The sequence below is a fragment of the Microcebus murinus genome, chromosome 3 (assembly GCF_040939455.1).
Source record: "Microcebus murinus isolate Inina chromosome 3, M.murinus_Inina_mat1.0, whole genome shotgun sequence".
Taxonomy (NCBI): domain Eukaryota; kingdom Metazoa; phylum Chordata; class Mammalia; order Primates; family Cheirogaleidae; genus Microcebus; species Microcebus murinus.
This window is the reverse complement of record NC_134106.1, coordinates 25,213,964-25,229,315: the sequence shown is the minus strand read 5'-3', so window position 1 is coordinate 25,229,315 and position 15,352 is coordinate 25,213,964. Positions and strand designations below refer to the sequence as shown.

General features: G+C 47.3%; 1 protein-coding gene across 2 annotated transcripts in view; it reads left to right on the top strand.

Moving 5' to 3' along the window:
* The window catches only part of CAPN14 (calpain 14), a 33,284-nt gene that overhangs the window by 8,312 nt on the left and 9,620 nt on the right, over positions 1–15,352 (top strand). For both annotated transcript variants that reach the window (XM_076000466.1, XM_076000467.1), the window contains 12 exons: positions 1,404–1,478; positions 2,930–3,093; positions 3,834–3,997; positions 4,514–4,522; positions 6,306–6,511; positions 7,394–7,430; positions 7,956–8,012; positions 9,664–9,721; positions 12,269–12,333; positions 13,628–13,696; positions 14,380–14,458; positions 15,034–15,150. In XM_076000466.1, coding sequence (XP_075856581.1) covers positions 1,404–1,478; positions 2,930–3,093; positions 3,834–3,997; positions 4,514–4,522; positions 6,306–6,511; positions 7,394–7,430; positions 7,956–8,012; positions 9,664–9,721; positions 12,269–12,333; positions 13,628–13,696; positions 14,380–14,458; positions 15,034–15,150 — 1,100 coding nt within the window. The remainder of the gene's footprint in view (positions 1–1,403; positions 1,479–2,929; positions 3,094–3,833; positions 3,998–4,513; positions 4,523–6,305; positions 6,512–7,393; positions 7,431–7,955; positions 8,013–9,663; positions 9,722–12,268; positions 12,334–13,627; positions 13,697–14,379; positions 14,459–15,033; positions 15,151–15,352) is intronic.

Here is a 15,352-nt window from a genome sequence, read left to right as displayed (position 1 = left end):
AGATTAAATAAAATGATGGATTTTATTACACAGTGTTTAATCCGCTTTTAATCTTATCCAGTATATTTTTCCAATGTAAAAATCCCACTTGAGAATATCCTCCATATCACCCCTGTTATGTCATTTCCCATTATATCCTTGAGCATATGGAGCTCATTTATCACAGCCGTTTTAATGTCCTTATCCATCACTGCCATTGTTAGGTAGATTTCTACTGACAGTTTTAAATTCCTGGTCATGGATCACATTTTTTGCTTCTTCATATGGCTAGTAATTTTTTATTGGATGCTGGACATTGTAAATGTTAGTTTCTGAACGCTGAATGTTATTGTATTCCTTTAAAGAGTGTTAGGCTTTTTCTGGCAGGTAGTCCCATTGCTTGGGGATTATCTTGATACTTTGAAGTTTTTAAGCACTTTTAGGGTAGGTCAAGAGAAACCGTCAATTCAGGGATAATTTGACTCCACTGCTAAGTTGTAGATCCTCTGGGATCTCTAGCAAAGACTCCATGTATTCAATAAAGTCTTTAAACTCTGGCTGGTGGAAATTCATATGATTCATAGCCCTGCGTGAGCTCTGGGAATTGTTTTGCTTACAATTCTGACTTGTTGCATTTCACAGATTAGATTTCAGCCAAAGACTCCAGGGAACCCCTTTGAAGTTTTCTGGAATTCTTTTGTTAGGTATCTCCCTCCTCTCAGGTACTTTGTCAGCAAATTCTGGCTGTCTTTGTCTCCTCGAACTCCAGACTCTGTCTCCTCCACCCAGAACCCAAAGAGGCTGATAAGTTCTCTTTGGGTTCTTCTCCCTGCATCACTACCTGGAAATTACCTTTGGGAAGGGAACCTATGTGACATAGGTGACCTTGTTTGTTTCCTGCCTCTCAGGATCACAGTCCCGTGCTGCCTGCTGTCCAATGTCTGAAAATAGTTTCTTATATTTTGTCTCATTTTTAGTTGTTTATGGCAGGAGGCTGACACATAACAGTCTCACTCCTTCATGGCCAGAAGCAGAAGGTCAAAATGATGGGCTTTGAAAATAAGCAGGTTCAAATACTAGCTCTGACATTTAATAGATGTATGACTTCAAGCAAGTGACTTCATCTCTCTTGACCTCAGTTTCCTAATCTCTAAAGTGGGGATAAATATTCCTCTTTTTCAAAGTTGTTGTTAGCCTTAAATGAAATAAGGTATGTTAAGAATCTAGCCCAGTGCTTGGCTCATAGTGAGGGATCAATTAATGTTAAATATTACTTTTGTAATATGGAATGGAAGATTTAGTTGTTTGCAAAGCAGCATGAAAAATAATAAATAATGACACTGGGGAGCATTTACTAAAGTATTTCTGGCACGTCCTGCACAGTCTTTTCAATCTCTGTGAAAACATTTCTTTTCTGTTTTCAGTTCAAGTACATGGGAACTGCTGAGCCCCAAGGAGAAGATTCTGCTTCTGAGGAAACATGATGATGGAGAATTCTGGTATTTGACTCAGGGGCATGGGAAAAATGTCCTGGTTTATCTGGACACCCATCCAGCAGACGTTTATTGGGTGTCTCACATGTGCCGTGCACCTCCTGTACAGCATCAGTAAGACACCGGTCCCTTAGGAGCTCCCAGCCCAGCAGGGCCAACAGCCCCTATAAATAAATAGTCACAGTCCCCCTGATGATAGATAGCGGTGACCATTAGCACGGAGCTCTGCAGGGGCTCAGGGCAGGCCACCTGCTCCTCTCTGGCTTTTGATCTACTGTTTTGCTCAATACACTCAACCCCAGGGTTTTGCCTTCTCTGAAACTGAAAAGGAGATGAGGAAGGAGAGGACTACAAAGTCTTGCCAAGTGATGGGCCCCCCAATCGGTACCCTGTACCCCCCCCCCCAGAGCAGAATAGCACTATTCCCAACCACCCCGAAGCTACTCAGCCGTTTTTATGACAGGCCACCAACACTTAAGCTGATGTTCCTACTGGGTGTCTGACAGGAGCCCCATCTGGTACCCTTTGTCTCTGCATGTCACTTTTACTATTGACTGCAACCCTAGTTCCTATAGACTCTTGTGCTCCCATGAACCGTCCAGTTCAGACTGCTGTGGCCTTCTCTCTTTTGAAGGTCTTTCACTGAACTCAACAGCCCTGCAAGACTGGGCGTGGTGGCTCATGCCTATAATCCCAGCACTTTGGGAGGCTGAGGCGAGAGGTTTGCTAGAGACCAATTGTTCAAGACCAGCCTGAGCAACATAGGGAGACCCTGTCTCTAAAGAAAAATAGAAAAATTATCCAGGTGTGGTGACACACACATATAGTCCAAGCTACTCAGGAGACTGAGGCAGGAGGATCACTTGAGCCCAGGAGTTTGAGGTTGCAGTGAGCTGTGATGATACCACTGCACTCAAGCCTGGGCAACTGAGCAACACGCTGTCTCTTAGAAAAAGAGAGTGAGAGAGAGAGAGAGAGAGAGAGAGAGAGAGAGAGAGAGAGAGAGAGAGAGAGAACTCTTTTTCTTGTTGGTTTAATAATTCAGTTGTAGAGCCCTACAAATACTGTTACTTCCATTTTAGGGATAAGTAAAGTGAGCATCAGGCAATTTTAATAGCATGTCACAGGTCACAAAGTTAGCAAGTATGGACAAAGATCTTTATCTATTAATGACTGAGAGCTGATTTGTGCAATTCCTATTGAACATTTATAAACCAAACGACTAATTAGGAATGCTCAATTCAGCTTTTATCACTGTGATTCTCTCTACGATGGACCCTCACTGGGCTCTAGCCAGCCCCACCTCATGGCTCCAAGGCCAGCTCAGCTCTGCACAAAGAGCTGGGAGGACACAGCCAAGGCCTGGGGTAGGGCTGGGCTGCCCACTGCTTAGCTTGGTCCTGATGACTACACGTCACTTCGTTCATGTCTTGTGCTGTTCCTTCTCTTCTCCGTAGGATGGCACTGCAGGACTTTAAAGCAAATTTCGTGCACCTTGTCATCTGTAAACTGACCCCAGGGCTGTTGAGTCAGGAGATGGGCAAGAAGTGGACGTACACCGTGTTGGACGGGAGATGGGAGAAGGGGCGCACAGCTGGTGGCCGGATGAAGGCGCAGGGAGGTGAGCGTGTGCGCAGGCGCAGGCGCAGGTGGGCGGCAGGGGCGGGGCTTTGCGCAAGTTCTGCGCTCCTAGGCGCGTGCTCTGGCCCCCACTGTGTGCACAGACAAGCTGCGCACAGAGGTAGAGTCCCCTCGGTCAAGCTGTCAGCCTGTGGGGCTGCCTGTTTGCCGAGGGTTGGATGCCCCTTCCCAGTCAGCACGCAGGCCCCAGAAGAGGGTCTGTGAAATCTTACTCTGATTTTAGGACAAGGCCAGTGATGTGCTAAAGTAACCACCCCTTAAGTGGGCAGGATTGCAACAATAACTGTATGATGGGTACCCGGTCCTCCCCACCTGGACCTGGGGAGGGACACACTCAGGGATTTCCGGGCTCACTAGATACAAGAGGCAAACAAGTGTAATTCTCGAACTGGGTAGGTGTGGTGACTGGTCCCTCTCCACAGTGTAGACAGGGCACGTTCTCTGCCCTGAGTTGACACAGTCACTTATGCAGGCCGCAAATGCTCATAGGTCAGGCACAGAGAGACCATAGTGGTGGGATCAGCTCTGGGCAGGCGTGTCTGCGGAAGAACCTGAGGTGGAAGAGCAGGAGGGTGGGGGACATAGAACCAAAGTTGAAAGGACCTGACTCTGTCCCAGTGGGCCTGAGGTGTCCTCAGGCTGCACACTTCTTAGGGGTCTGGTGAGCAGGATGCTTGGAGACCTGGGGGCCAGCTCTCACCTTGCTGTCTTCTGCCTTAGGCACATTTTGGAAGAACCCACAGTTCCTGCTGTCGGTCTGGAGGCCTGAGGAGGGCAGGAGGTCCCTGAGGCCCTGCAGCGTGCTGGTGTCTCTGCTCCAGAAGCCCAGGCACAGGCACCGCACCTGGAAGCCTCACCTCGCCATTGGCTTCTACCTCTTCTGGGTAGGTGGGCCTTGGAGGCCCAGGGGATAGGTGGCCAAGCAGGAGGTCCCCAACAGTTACCATTCCTGTCCTGTCCCCCCTCTTCGCCATCTGTCTCTGTCCACAGACCTGGGTAGGAATCTTGGCTAAATCCCTTAGGAACATGTGATCTAGACCAAGTCAGCTCCTCCCACTCAACTGTCAGTTTCTCCATCTGTAAAATAGGGACAATGATATTTATGCAAAGAGTGGAATAAAAGGACATCCTATGGCGTGCTTGTCATTGTGCCTGGCACATAGTTGTACAATCAATATTGGTTTCCTTTTCCTCTCCCAAGAAGCCAAGGATTCCCTCCCTCACCCTTTTCTAGAATTTCCAATGATGGATTCAAACGTCACTGGCAGAACAGCAGGTCTTGTGGGAGGGAGGGGAGCGTCTGGGTGGAGGGTTTTCTATATCTGCTTCTATTCTGGTTTGGGCTTGTGAAGAGCTGGATTTCCTGCCTAAGGAGAGCACTTTGTCCTTTTGTTTTTCAGATGACCAAGGTGAGTTCCACCCTTGACTGGCCGACACTGGTTTGGAGTGATATCCTTTGTCGCCAAGCCACTGCGAGATTCAGTTAGACTGTAGCAGCCTTGTACTATGTAAGAGGCTGTGGGAATGTCTGATGATACTGCCAACTGCCTGTGTGTGTGTGTGTGTGTGTGTGTACGCGCGCGTATGTGTGAGAAAGTAAAGAATATCTGCTATTCTTTTTTATCCAAAGACCCCAAGATATAAGGAGGTCTCTGAGCCTGGAGTAGAACCAATAAAGTTTAGAATTTATTAAATTCCTACATAAATACCTAGGGCTAGTATTGAAGGCTGTCACAGCATAGGTAGGATGATAAATCACAATCTTGCCTGAGTTATGAAACCCGTAATAAAATAGACCTAAAACATATGGGCAATCAGAGACCATGCAGCCCACCTCCCCAGAGAGAAGGGACAAAGGCTTAGGGAAATAGGGCAGAGGGACAAGAACAACTCTATGCTTCAGTTGCAGTGGCAGCCTGGAGGGGTCAGGTAAGAAGGCCTGAGCTATCCCAGCCTCTGAGGATGGTAGCTATTGTTTCATTTCCCAAAGAAAACAGGAATGAAAACCTTTATTTTCTCAGATTGGATTGAATTGAGTAAAAGGGCTGTTATAAAGAAACCGTTTTGCATTGGCTCTTTTTTCCCCCCTGTAAGTTCCTCTTTGGGAACACTTAGAGCTCCCAAAGTTGCCTATTCATTTAAAAGGAAAAAGTTATTTGTGTCACGCCTACTTCTAAATAGAATTTATTTTCTATTGGGTGAACCTACAATAACGAGTATAAACAATGGAGAACCCCAAAGCATTTACAAAATTAAAAAGGCAAAAAAAAAAAAAAGTAATAAATGAATGAGAGCTGGGTAGGCAGTTGATTCTACCAGGAAAACTAAACCCAGGACAGGTACTATGGCTGATTATAAAAGTTAGCTCTGTGATTCCTAGCAGCCAAGGCAAAGAGGACAAATGGATGATTTCCTAATTCTCATTGTTTGATAAAAGAAAGCATGCATCATCAGGATATATATTTTGTTAGAGGAGAGAGAGAGAGAGAGAGAGAGAGAGAGAGAGAGAGAGAGAATGAGAATGATTATCAGATAAAACAAAGCTCATGCCCAAGCAATGTCAGAACCAGAGCCCCGATTCCGGTCTTCTGAGCTTCTGCCCAGTTCTCTTTCCCCTTACAAGGCTGTTTTCACTGAGACGACATGGAATGCTCAGTTTATCTGGATGTAGCTGTTGTAATGTAAATGGGGGGATGGTGCTGGTCCTTCTGTACCTGTGACCATAAATCATGCCACAGTCAACACTGAAATTGTATCATGCACGTGGAGGTGGCATGAGGAAGTGTCAAGAACATGGGCACTGGAGCTCGGCTGAATCCTAGTCTTGGCTGGGACTCTTACCAGCTGGGTGATGACCTAACTTGCCTGAGCCTCAGCCTCCTCAACTGTAAAATGGGAACGGCAGGCACAGGGACATTTCTCACATCGTTTTGTGTCAGTGTTGTTTTTAATGTGGCGTCAAATCGACTGACATGTGGTTGTTCAGCCCTGACAGGGTTCCAGCAAGGGTCCCCCGACGTGTCTGGTGTTTTCCTCCTCCTCGCCCCTCAGTCTTGTCCTCCACTGAGCACACTGGATTGATTTGGCGGATCAGAGGCCACCGTGGTCCTGGCTTCTGGCCAAGGGCCTCCAGCCTGGCCATAAGCCCTGGGTGGTCACCTCCACTGAAGTCTTTCTGTCCTCCACCCCCAGGACTATGATGACCAGAAGAGACTGCCCCCCACGTTTTTCCAGAGAAGTGCTCCCCTGAGCCAGCCTGGGGTGTTTCTCAGGGAGAAAGAAGTGAGTCGGGAACTGTGGCTGCAGCCAGGGATGTACCTCATCGTGCCCTGCTCGTCGGAGGCCCACGAGGAGTCGGAGTTTGTCATCAGGGTCTTCTCCAGGAAGCACGTCTTTTAGTAAGGACACAAGGCCTCTCCCAGATCTTGGGGCCCCCTCGGGCAGGGACAGGCGTGGAGGATGAAGTTTGAAACGGCAGAGGCCATGGTCCCTGCTGCTGAGACGGAAGAGAGATGGGGGGAGCAGGCGACCAGGGCAGCTCTCTGCACGAAGAACATCTCTCCCTCTTCCTTCCCACTCTCCTTCCACTAACAAATAGCACACGCTAGTTAACAACATGGCACAGACAGGGCCCCTGCCCTCCTGAAGCTGCAGGTCTGGAAAGGACTCAGGCATATGAGCAGCTATGGGTCTTACAGTGCATCCAGTGTAAGCGTTTAGACACACAGGGTGTCAGAACAGCGTCTAAGAGGAGAATCTGAGCCAACCTCCAAGGTCCTTGGGCAAGTAGGGGTGGCTTCAGGGAGGAGGTGATTCCTAAGAGAGGCACAGGGCTTGTTCAGCTGAGCGAGGCTGTTGTTAACTAGCTACTACAGTGTGCAGTTGAATCAATATGCACATGTCCCAACCAAACTTATTACTTTGCCTGTATTGTTTTGACATGCCAGTCCTTCAGTGCCGGGTTTTGTTTGTTTTGTTTTGTTTTGTTTTATCTTGGCCATAGGTAGTTTGACTTGATCTTGGGGCTCCCTGCCATGTCAGACTGAGTCTTAAATTATGAGCAGAGTAGCTAGATGAAGGTACGGGGAGGTGCTGTGCCATGTGGCCGGACCGTGCACTTTAAGGAGAAGTGGCAGGTGAGGCGTGAGAGCTGGGCAGGCCCACATGGCACCTCAGCTAAGGAACTTGGAAGATGAGCTCTCAAGGGAGGGAGAATATTGGTCAAAAAGTTCCCAGGATGATTCCCAAAAAGAAACTGTCTTTTTTTCCCCTCCCTTCAGTGAAATTGGCAGCAATTCCAGTGTTGTCATCTCTAAGGTGAGTAGTCAGGCAGAATTCCACATGGCTGGGACTGTTTTCCAAACCAGGATGGTGGGTTTCTCCCATCAAGCTAAGGGGTCAAGGGAGAAGGTGCACAGATCCTTGCAGACCGTGTTCTATGGCCAACATACTACATCGCTTATTGTGTCCTAAGAGGACCCAAGTTCTGCTGTTTGTGCACCAAGAAAGGGTAGAGAACTTCTCTTCTGGTCAGGTCCTCATCACTGATGGCCCTGAGCACCAGGTACACGAGCTACACTTAAACACTTGCTTCTGCTTCTCTCTGCCTGGTGTTTCTTTTGCCCAGTTCACTACTTGTGACTTCCCCCCAAATAGGGGAGAATTGGCAAAACAATGGATGTTTGTAAATGCTATGGTATAAAATTAAAGACAGTGCAAGGTCAAGCTCATGGATTTCAGGGGCCTGGAAGCTCATGGGTTTCAGGGGCACACATTAGTGTGTGCACAGAGCCCATTTGTACAGGTCTGCAATTATGTGATTCTATGTGCCTGTTCCTATAGGAGATAGAAGACCAAAATGAGGGGCAGAATGAATTCTTCACCAAAATCTTTGAAAAGGTGAGTGGACCAGGTGTGGTAGAGAGGGATGGGAGGAGCTGGGGACAAAGTGGAGCATATATCATTTTATGACAAGTGGGTTTGCATCTGTTCCAGGTTGTATATAAACTGTGATTGGAGGCTGCCTGGTCCCCAAACTGCCACTTTCTATTAAAGTCCTCAAGTTTTTAGACAAATGAGTAGATCCATTGTCTCCAGAAGGCTTCTTTAAAGTGATGATCTGTTCATAGAAGCTGCATCGATTAGTTGTAGGAAAAGCAGCCTTAATCTTTCATCCCTGAGAAACTGGGATATAGCAGAGCTGAGAATCAGTGTTGGGGAGGGGAGGGGTGAGGAGGGGAGCTTGAGAATGATAAGCCTTGGGGTCCGGGTGGGGCATCTGAGGGAAGCCCTGGAGACCAGGCCCTGGACAGGGGAGGGATTGGCCTAGATCTGGGCCTGGCAGGAGGCCAGGGGTGCAAGTTCAGGCTCTGGGGGCCACGCTCCATAACCTGCAAGACACTGAAGGAAAGGCCAAGAAACATACTAGAAATCTGGGATCTGACATTTAAGCAAGTCATTAAAATTGAGAGAACATGAGCTCCTGTGTCAGTGGCACTCTGTGTTTAAATTCACAACGTACCTGCCCCTCCCTACCTGGAATTTTGCTTAATGCTAGCCAGAGGGGATGAGTCAGAATCTGACATGTGCTGTTTATAAAAGTTCTCCTCCAAACCACTGGTTTCCAAGCATCTTATCCTGCTGTCCTTTGTCAAATGAAATCTCACAGAACAGTGGTCTTTTTGGCACCGGGGACTGGTTTCATGAAAGACAATTTTCCCATGAAGTGGGATGGGGGTAGGGATGGTTTCTGGATGATTCAAGTGTATTATATTTATTGTGCACTTTATTTATATTATTATTACATTGTAATAGATAAGGAAATAATTATACAACCCACCATAATGCAGAATAAGTGGGATCCCTGAGCTTGTTTTCCTGCAACTGGATAGTCCTATCTCAGGTGATGGGAGACAGTGACTGATCTGACAGGAGGTGGAGCTCAGGCGGTGATGCCAGTGATGAGGAGTGGCTGTAATTACAGATGAAGCTTCGGTCCCTCACCTGCCACTCACCTCCTGCTGTGCAGCCTGGTTCCTAACAGGCCTCCCATCAGTACCAGTAGACGGCCTGGGGCTTGGGGACCACAATCATAGAGAATCCCATTCTATATAAAACAAGTAAAAATTGCATATTATGAATATGTATCAGTTTTATAAATTCAAGTGTATGATACTTATATTTTGTTGATATATTTTAAAGTCAAATCTTAATATAAAGAGTTGCTTCTGATAAACTCTAAAAGTAAAATCTGGAGTTTCAGCTGAGACATTTTTTAAGAAATACAATTCAAGCAAAATTGTTGGCTGAATTTCTAAAGCACCTTCATAGAAACCATTTGGAGAATCACTGCTCCCTATAAGCCTATTTCTTAAGGTCCTTCCCTTCTGGGCTTCTGTGGACTTGGCACCCAGTTAAAAGGCATTGTAGAATCCAATTCTTATGAAATCCCAGCTTATTAATAATTATGTGTCTAGTCACATGACCTCTCTGCCATCTACTGAGCCTTCAGGAATGATGATTTTCTCTTGCCATTCTGCTTTCACTCCAGTATCCAGAAATTAACGCAGTTCAACTGCAGAAGATCCTGAACAGCGTGCACTGGTCAAGTAAGTGTTTGGAGCCACACTGTAGGATGCAGAGGGGACACAACCTTTCTGAACCCCATCTCTGTTCCTCCTTCCCTTGGTGGGACATGTGAATCACTGAGCCCTGCCCCACCCGGCAGCTATGTTTTACACCAGGGTGGGCTATGTGGTCTGACAAAGCAATAGAGGAATTCATGCAGCTTTGAAAATACATTTTGCTTTGTTTTGTTTTTGCTTAGTTTGGATATAGAGATATATGGCAGTGAAAACGATTGAGTGATTCTTTCTTGGCATATCAATTCTATGTAAAAGAACTGCACCTATTTCCTCAACCTGGGATATAAATATTAAGTATTGACTCGTCTACCCAGGGAGCTCTCTGATGAACTCAGGTTTAAATTGATCAAACTATAAAAATCTGGGAGGAGAGCACACACCACCTAGATAATGTAAATGAATAGTGTGGATACTTTCATATGATGCTCGGGATAAATTATAAGGAAGGCTTAAAGTCCACATCAAATGTTTTATACACATATGGAAGAAATAGGCTGATTTCTCCAGAGAGGAGAATGAACTTCAAAATGAAAAAAATAAGACTAATAATTAAAAAGTATTTGCTGCCTAAGATAGATGATCACTTCTCTTTTATATGAAGCCAAGATTTCAAACCTAGACAAATTGTAGTCCAAGCTTTTGTATGATTTAGAATTTGAAGGAATTTCCAGGTGGCTTCCCAAATTCTATTATCAGTAAAAGGTCCAAAAGGGAAGACTCTAGAAATTATAGAACATAAGAATCCTCCTCTCATCTCCATGACCCCTGAAAAAAAATTCTAGGGCTGATTCTTGGGAAGTTAACTAGAAGAGATGGTTCATACACATTTAAAAATTTTTAAATGTCTTGATCACAAGTATGAAAAATAGTTTTCCAAAGAATGTATGGACAAATTGCTTTTAGTTAATCGCAGGACAGGGTTTATGGATTGATAGATCAGAGAACTACTGTAGATTTTGGCAAAATATTTAGTAAAGTTTCCTGTGATGAATCATAAAATGTGAGTTGGAAAATAATAATATTAGATGTAGTCATGACAGATCTTATCAGCATTCCTATGTTATACAATACAAAACCAGAGGGATAATCTATCTAGTTGTAGGTGGGAGTCTAGATGTCTGAATGTTTAGATGAGAGTTTCTAGATTCTGTGCTGGTCCCATTCACATTCCCAACCTTTATTAATGTCTTGGAAGAAGACATGGAATATGGGCTTATTGGATCTGCAGAAGGCACAGAGCTGGGAGAAGTCATTAATATAATAGACAGCAGAATTGAAATCCATAATGTTCCCAACAAGCTGTGACCATACCAAAAAAGATGAAATGTAGTCAAGAAAATAATAAACTGCTGCCATTATGATATTTTTAAAAAAATGGTTGCACAAGTTCTTAAGAGAAGAGACCTCATTTTTGTGGCAGTCTATTTGAAAGATTCTTGGTTAATGGAGTCGACCTTCAGCTTAACATGAGCTAATGTTTTCAAGTTGCTGCTAAATTAGCTCATACGAATTCAGGCTGCATTTAAGGGAAGCATTTAGATTTGTGTTTTTGAAATTGTGTTCCAGAAAACATTAGAAACTAAGAGGTTTTAGTAAGTGTTCCATGAAATAAAAGGGGTTAGGCTCTTTGGTCAGTGGTACTTGGGTCCTCATTACCTATCATATGGTGAATGGAGAAAAGGATCTATGGATACAAAGTATGCTGCATTTATTTGACCATAAAACTTGTTTTCTGCAGATTACTTCTCTTGGAATATAATTTGGGAGATTCTGGCCCAAAACTTTGGAAGTGATAGGTCCACTGTATTCTGTTTAACCAAATTGCATCTGAAGGATTTTGTTCAAGTCTTGGTACCATATTTTGGTGAGATACCTGCAAAGTATTGGGTCCAGAAAGGGGTAGTGAAGGTTAGGAAACCACAGCATCTGAGGAATAGTTGGAGAAATGTTTAGATGTTTAGAAGGGCAGGCAAAAGACAGAGAGGAGACAAATACTATTTTATGCTTTTCTGGAGATGGAACTAGGTCCAGTGAGTGAATATTACAGGTGGTTCCTTTGCACTTAACACAACAAGTTTCTCCTGACTGGAGCTGTCCATCTGTGTGAAAAAGTGGGCACCCACAACTGACAGGTCATTCATCAAGACACCTGGGGAAAGAATCCCCCAATTTTGGTGGGAGCTTGAGCAAGCTGGCCTCTCAGAGCTTGCAGATTTGGGCGTCTGTAACTCTGTGATCCTGGCCCTCCCCACGTTGGCAGGACATGTTCATTTGGCTCACAGTGTAAGCAAAGCCAGGCCGAAGCCAGGTGTCCTCTGCAGGCTTTGCTGTATGTACTGCATGGGTGTAGTACATACTCTCTGTCCACTGCTTTCCCTGTCGCTCTTCCCAGCCTGTTACGTAGTGGTCATTAGACCTGTGGCTGGTGGTGCAGCACCACCTCTTCCTGCCCAGGAGAGGGCGTGCAGCCCTGGCGCCAGCTCCCTGCAGACTCTTTCTTCTCCTTTCCAGGTCTGGGGAGCACACAGCCCCTCTTCAGCCTTGAAGCCTGCCAGGGGATCCTGGCCCTGCAGGATGTATCTTTTCAGGTTGTGGGTGGATGCTGTGCTGCTGGCTGAGAGCTTCACGCTGGGTTTGAATCCCAACCCCAGCCCTTACTAGTTTGGGGTCTTGGACAGGTCGCTGGGCCTCATTGTGCCTCCAGGTGCTCCTCTGAAGCATATGCTCCTCCGTAGGATTGATGTGGAAACGCCAATGGGATAACACAGGCAAAGTGCTGAGGACAGAGCCATCATCCACTAAGTGATCAATATTAGCTACCCTCAACAATAACCTCACTTCCTGAGAGGGAGGATGAGGCCGCAGCAAGGTGATGTTGGTTAACGCCTCTCTAGGTTTACAAGAGCCTTTACAAAGGCCTTGGGGCCCTACATTTTCCATGTGGTGACCGGGAGGTGGCTGCCCCCTTTGCAGATCAGGAAGCCGGGGCTCAGAGAAGTTAAACAACATACCATGAACTCGGCTTTCCTGGTTCTTAGCCCTGCAATTTTCCTAGCAAACGCTCTGCCTCTCTAAGTGGACAATTTAAATCAGAGTTGTGTTACTCACACTGCAGAGAGGCATGTAGAGTGATAGTCCAACGAGGGTTGCAAAAACAAAAGCAGTCTGCAGAAACTCAGAGACAGCGTAGGACGGTGGTTAGGAGTGCAGGCATTGGAGCAGGTCGAAGCCCTGTCACCAGCTGTGAACTTGGACAAGACTGCAACCTCCCTGAGGGCTCATTTCACCCCATAGAACAGGGGGGAGGTGAGCCTACCTCATCTGCCTGGCATAAATGAAGTAACACGGATGGTAAGTGGGTAACAGGGCTACCCCCACGGTGAAGGCTCCGAGGTGGTGCATGGTGGTGTTTTGATGCAGTCTCTCTGATGCTGGGGGTAGCAGGACGTGGTCTACAAAGCTAACCACTAAACTTTAAAAATATAGGAGGCATCCTTAGCCACAGTATGCCTGCCTCCTTCCATAAGCTGGCTCTTAAACAATGAGAAAAGGTTACTGGTTTTTATTTAAATGGCATCAAATTAGCCATGTCAAAATGTCTGCTTCATTAAATGATAATTGTGGTCACTACCATTATCACCTCATCGTAGTCACTTCTCCCGGTGCTGCTGTGTTCTGGCTCATTCTGCCCTTTCCTACAAGGGCGAAAGACCCCTGGGCTGGACTGGCCAGTGAGGTGAGGCCAACTTGGGGTGTCAGACATTGAACGGGGCCGTCCACAAGTCGCACACCTCTGTGTGGAGGGCCGGTCGCTGCCTCCAGAGTGTGGTGGAACTCTCCCCGGCAGCTTTTACCTTAACCTCTTACCAGCTTAACGCGTCGGGCACTGTGAGCATCCAGGAATTCAGGGACCTGTGGAAGCAGCTAATCCTCTATCAGGTAAGAACAACGCTTACCACGCCTCTTTGGAGGATGGTGTGGAAATGGCAATTCTGCAAAGCTACCAAACACAGTTCTCTCCCCTGCAGCCCTTTACACCCAACTCAGCAAATCTCTGCTCCCCCAGCCAGTGAGCCTTTCCTCCTTCTCACTCTCCCCAACTCAGACAGCCTGTTGCCTTGGTCTCCTCAATTTCCAAAATGCGTATCTCATCACGTCGCTTCCTTTTGAAAAGCTGTTTAAGGCTCTCCGTTGGCTTCAGAGACAGTCTAAACTCCTAGCACGCTTGGCATTTAAAGTCCTTCATAAATTGGCTCTGCCCTGCTCTTCCCATCATTGCTCACAACTCACAATTCTCCCACTTGTCCCCTGAGTCATACAGTTGGAACCACTTCAAAGTGTGGCTAATGTGCTTAGCACGTTCACCTACACCCGGACTGTCTGCTCCCGTGACAAAAGGACCTTTCCCTTTCTCCGCAGCCTTGTTCCATAGGAAATGTGAGGTGGTGGGATCCAGGCAGGGACCCTCCGCCACATCCTTATCCCAGTTGCCGGCCCTGCTGGGGGAGCCTCAGACGTCCCTGATGGTGTCCCTGCAGTGCTGGCATTGGGACACGAAGGGGGTCTCCGGGGGTGCTTGGCAGCGCCTGGCTTCCTTAGCTTTTGGTTTTGGTTCTGTGCAGGAGGTTTTCCACAAGCAGGACGAAGACGGGTCAGGCTACCTGAACTGGGCACAGCTGCGGGCTGCCATGCGGGAGGCAGGTAGGCACGGGAGGCACGGGAGGGGTGGGGGCCGCCGGGCCCGCACAGGCAGGTGCTCGCTGGCAGGGGGAGGTGGTACTGGGCATTCTGAAGTGACTCCCAAAGACATGGATCGGCACATGACACAAACCTTACTTGTTATTGTCACCGTGATGAAAGCTAATTTACTGAGGGTTGGCACGTCCAGGGTCTCACTGAATCTTCAACAACACCTTGTTATAATCCCCACTCGACAGTGGAAGAAACTGAAGCTCAGAGATGTAAAGAAACTTGCCTGGGGTTTCAATCCAGGCCCACCGGGCTCCAAAGCGGACGCTCTGGCCCGCTGAGCAGACTGCCTCCTGCCTTGACGTCCTCATGCAGGTTGCCTAACAGGGCCCGAGAGGGGGATGGAGAGAAGATAAAATAAATTGATTAAATAATTAAATGATTCGAAATGAACCCCATAAAAGAAGACCTCCATGCTATTAGGATTCAGGTCCCTGAGGACGAGGGGCCACTTAAGGGGCTGTGGGCGGGAGGGGACCCAGGTGCAGGACCCCAGCACTCACGGCGGGAGCCTGTGCTCACTGCAGGCATCGTGCTCAGCAACGACGTGTGCCAGCTGATGCTGATCCGCTACGGCGGCCCCAGCCTCCGGATGGACTTCGTGAGCTTCGTGCTCTTGATGCTGCGTGTGGAGAACATGGAGGGTGAGCTGGGGAGGAGGGCAGGCCAGGGCTTCCTCTGCATGGCTGTGATCACCCACTTGTCCCTAGTTCAAGCACCGGGGAGGACAGCTGCCAGCCCAGAAACAGCAGGCCATGGGGGGCTGTGGAGAACCTGGCCACGTGCCTGGGAACCTTGGCCACGTCTACCCACACTGTTCATACCCTGCCTATTCCAGAGGCAAAG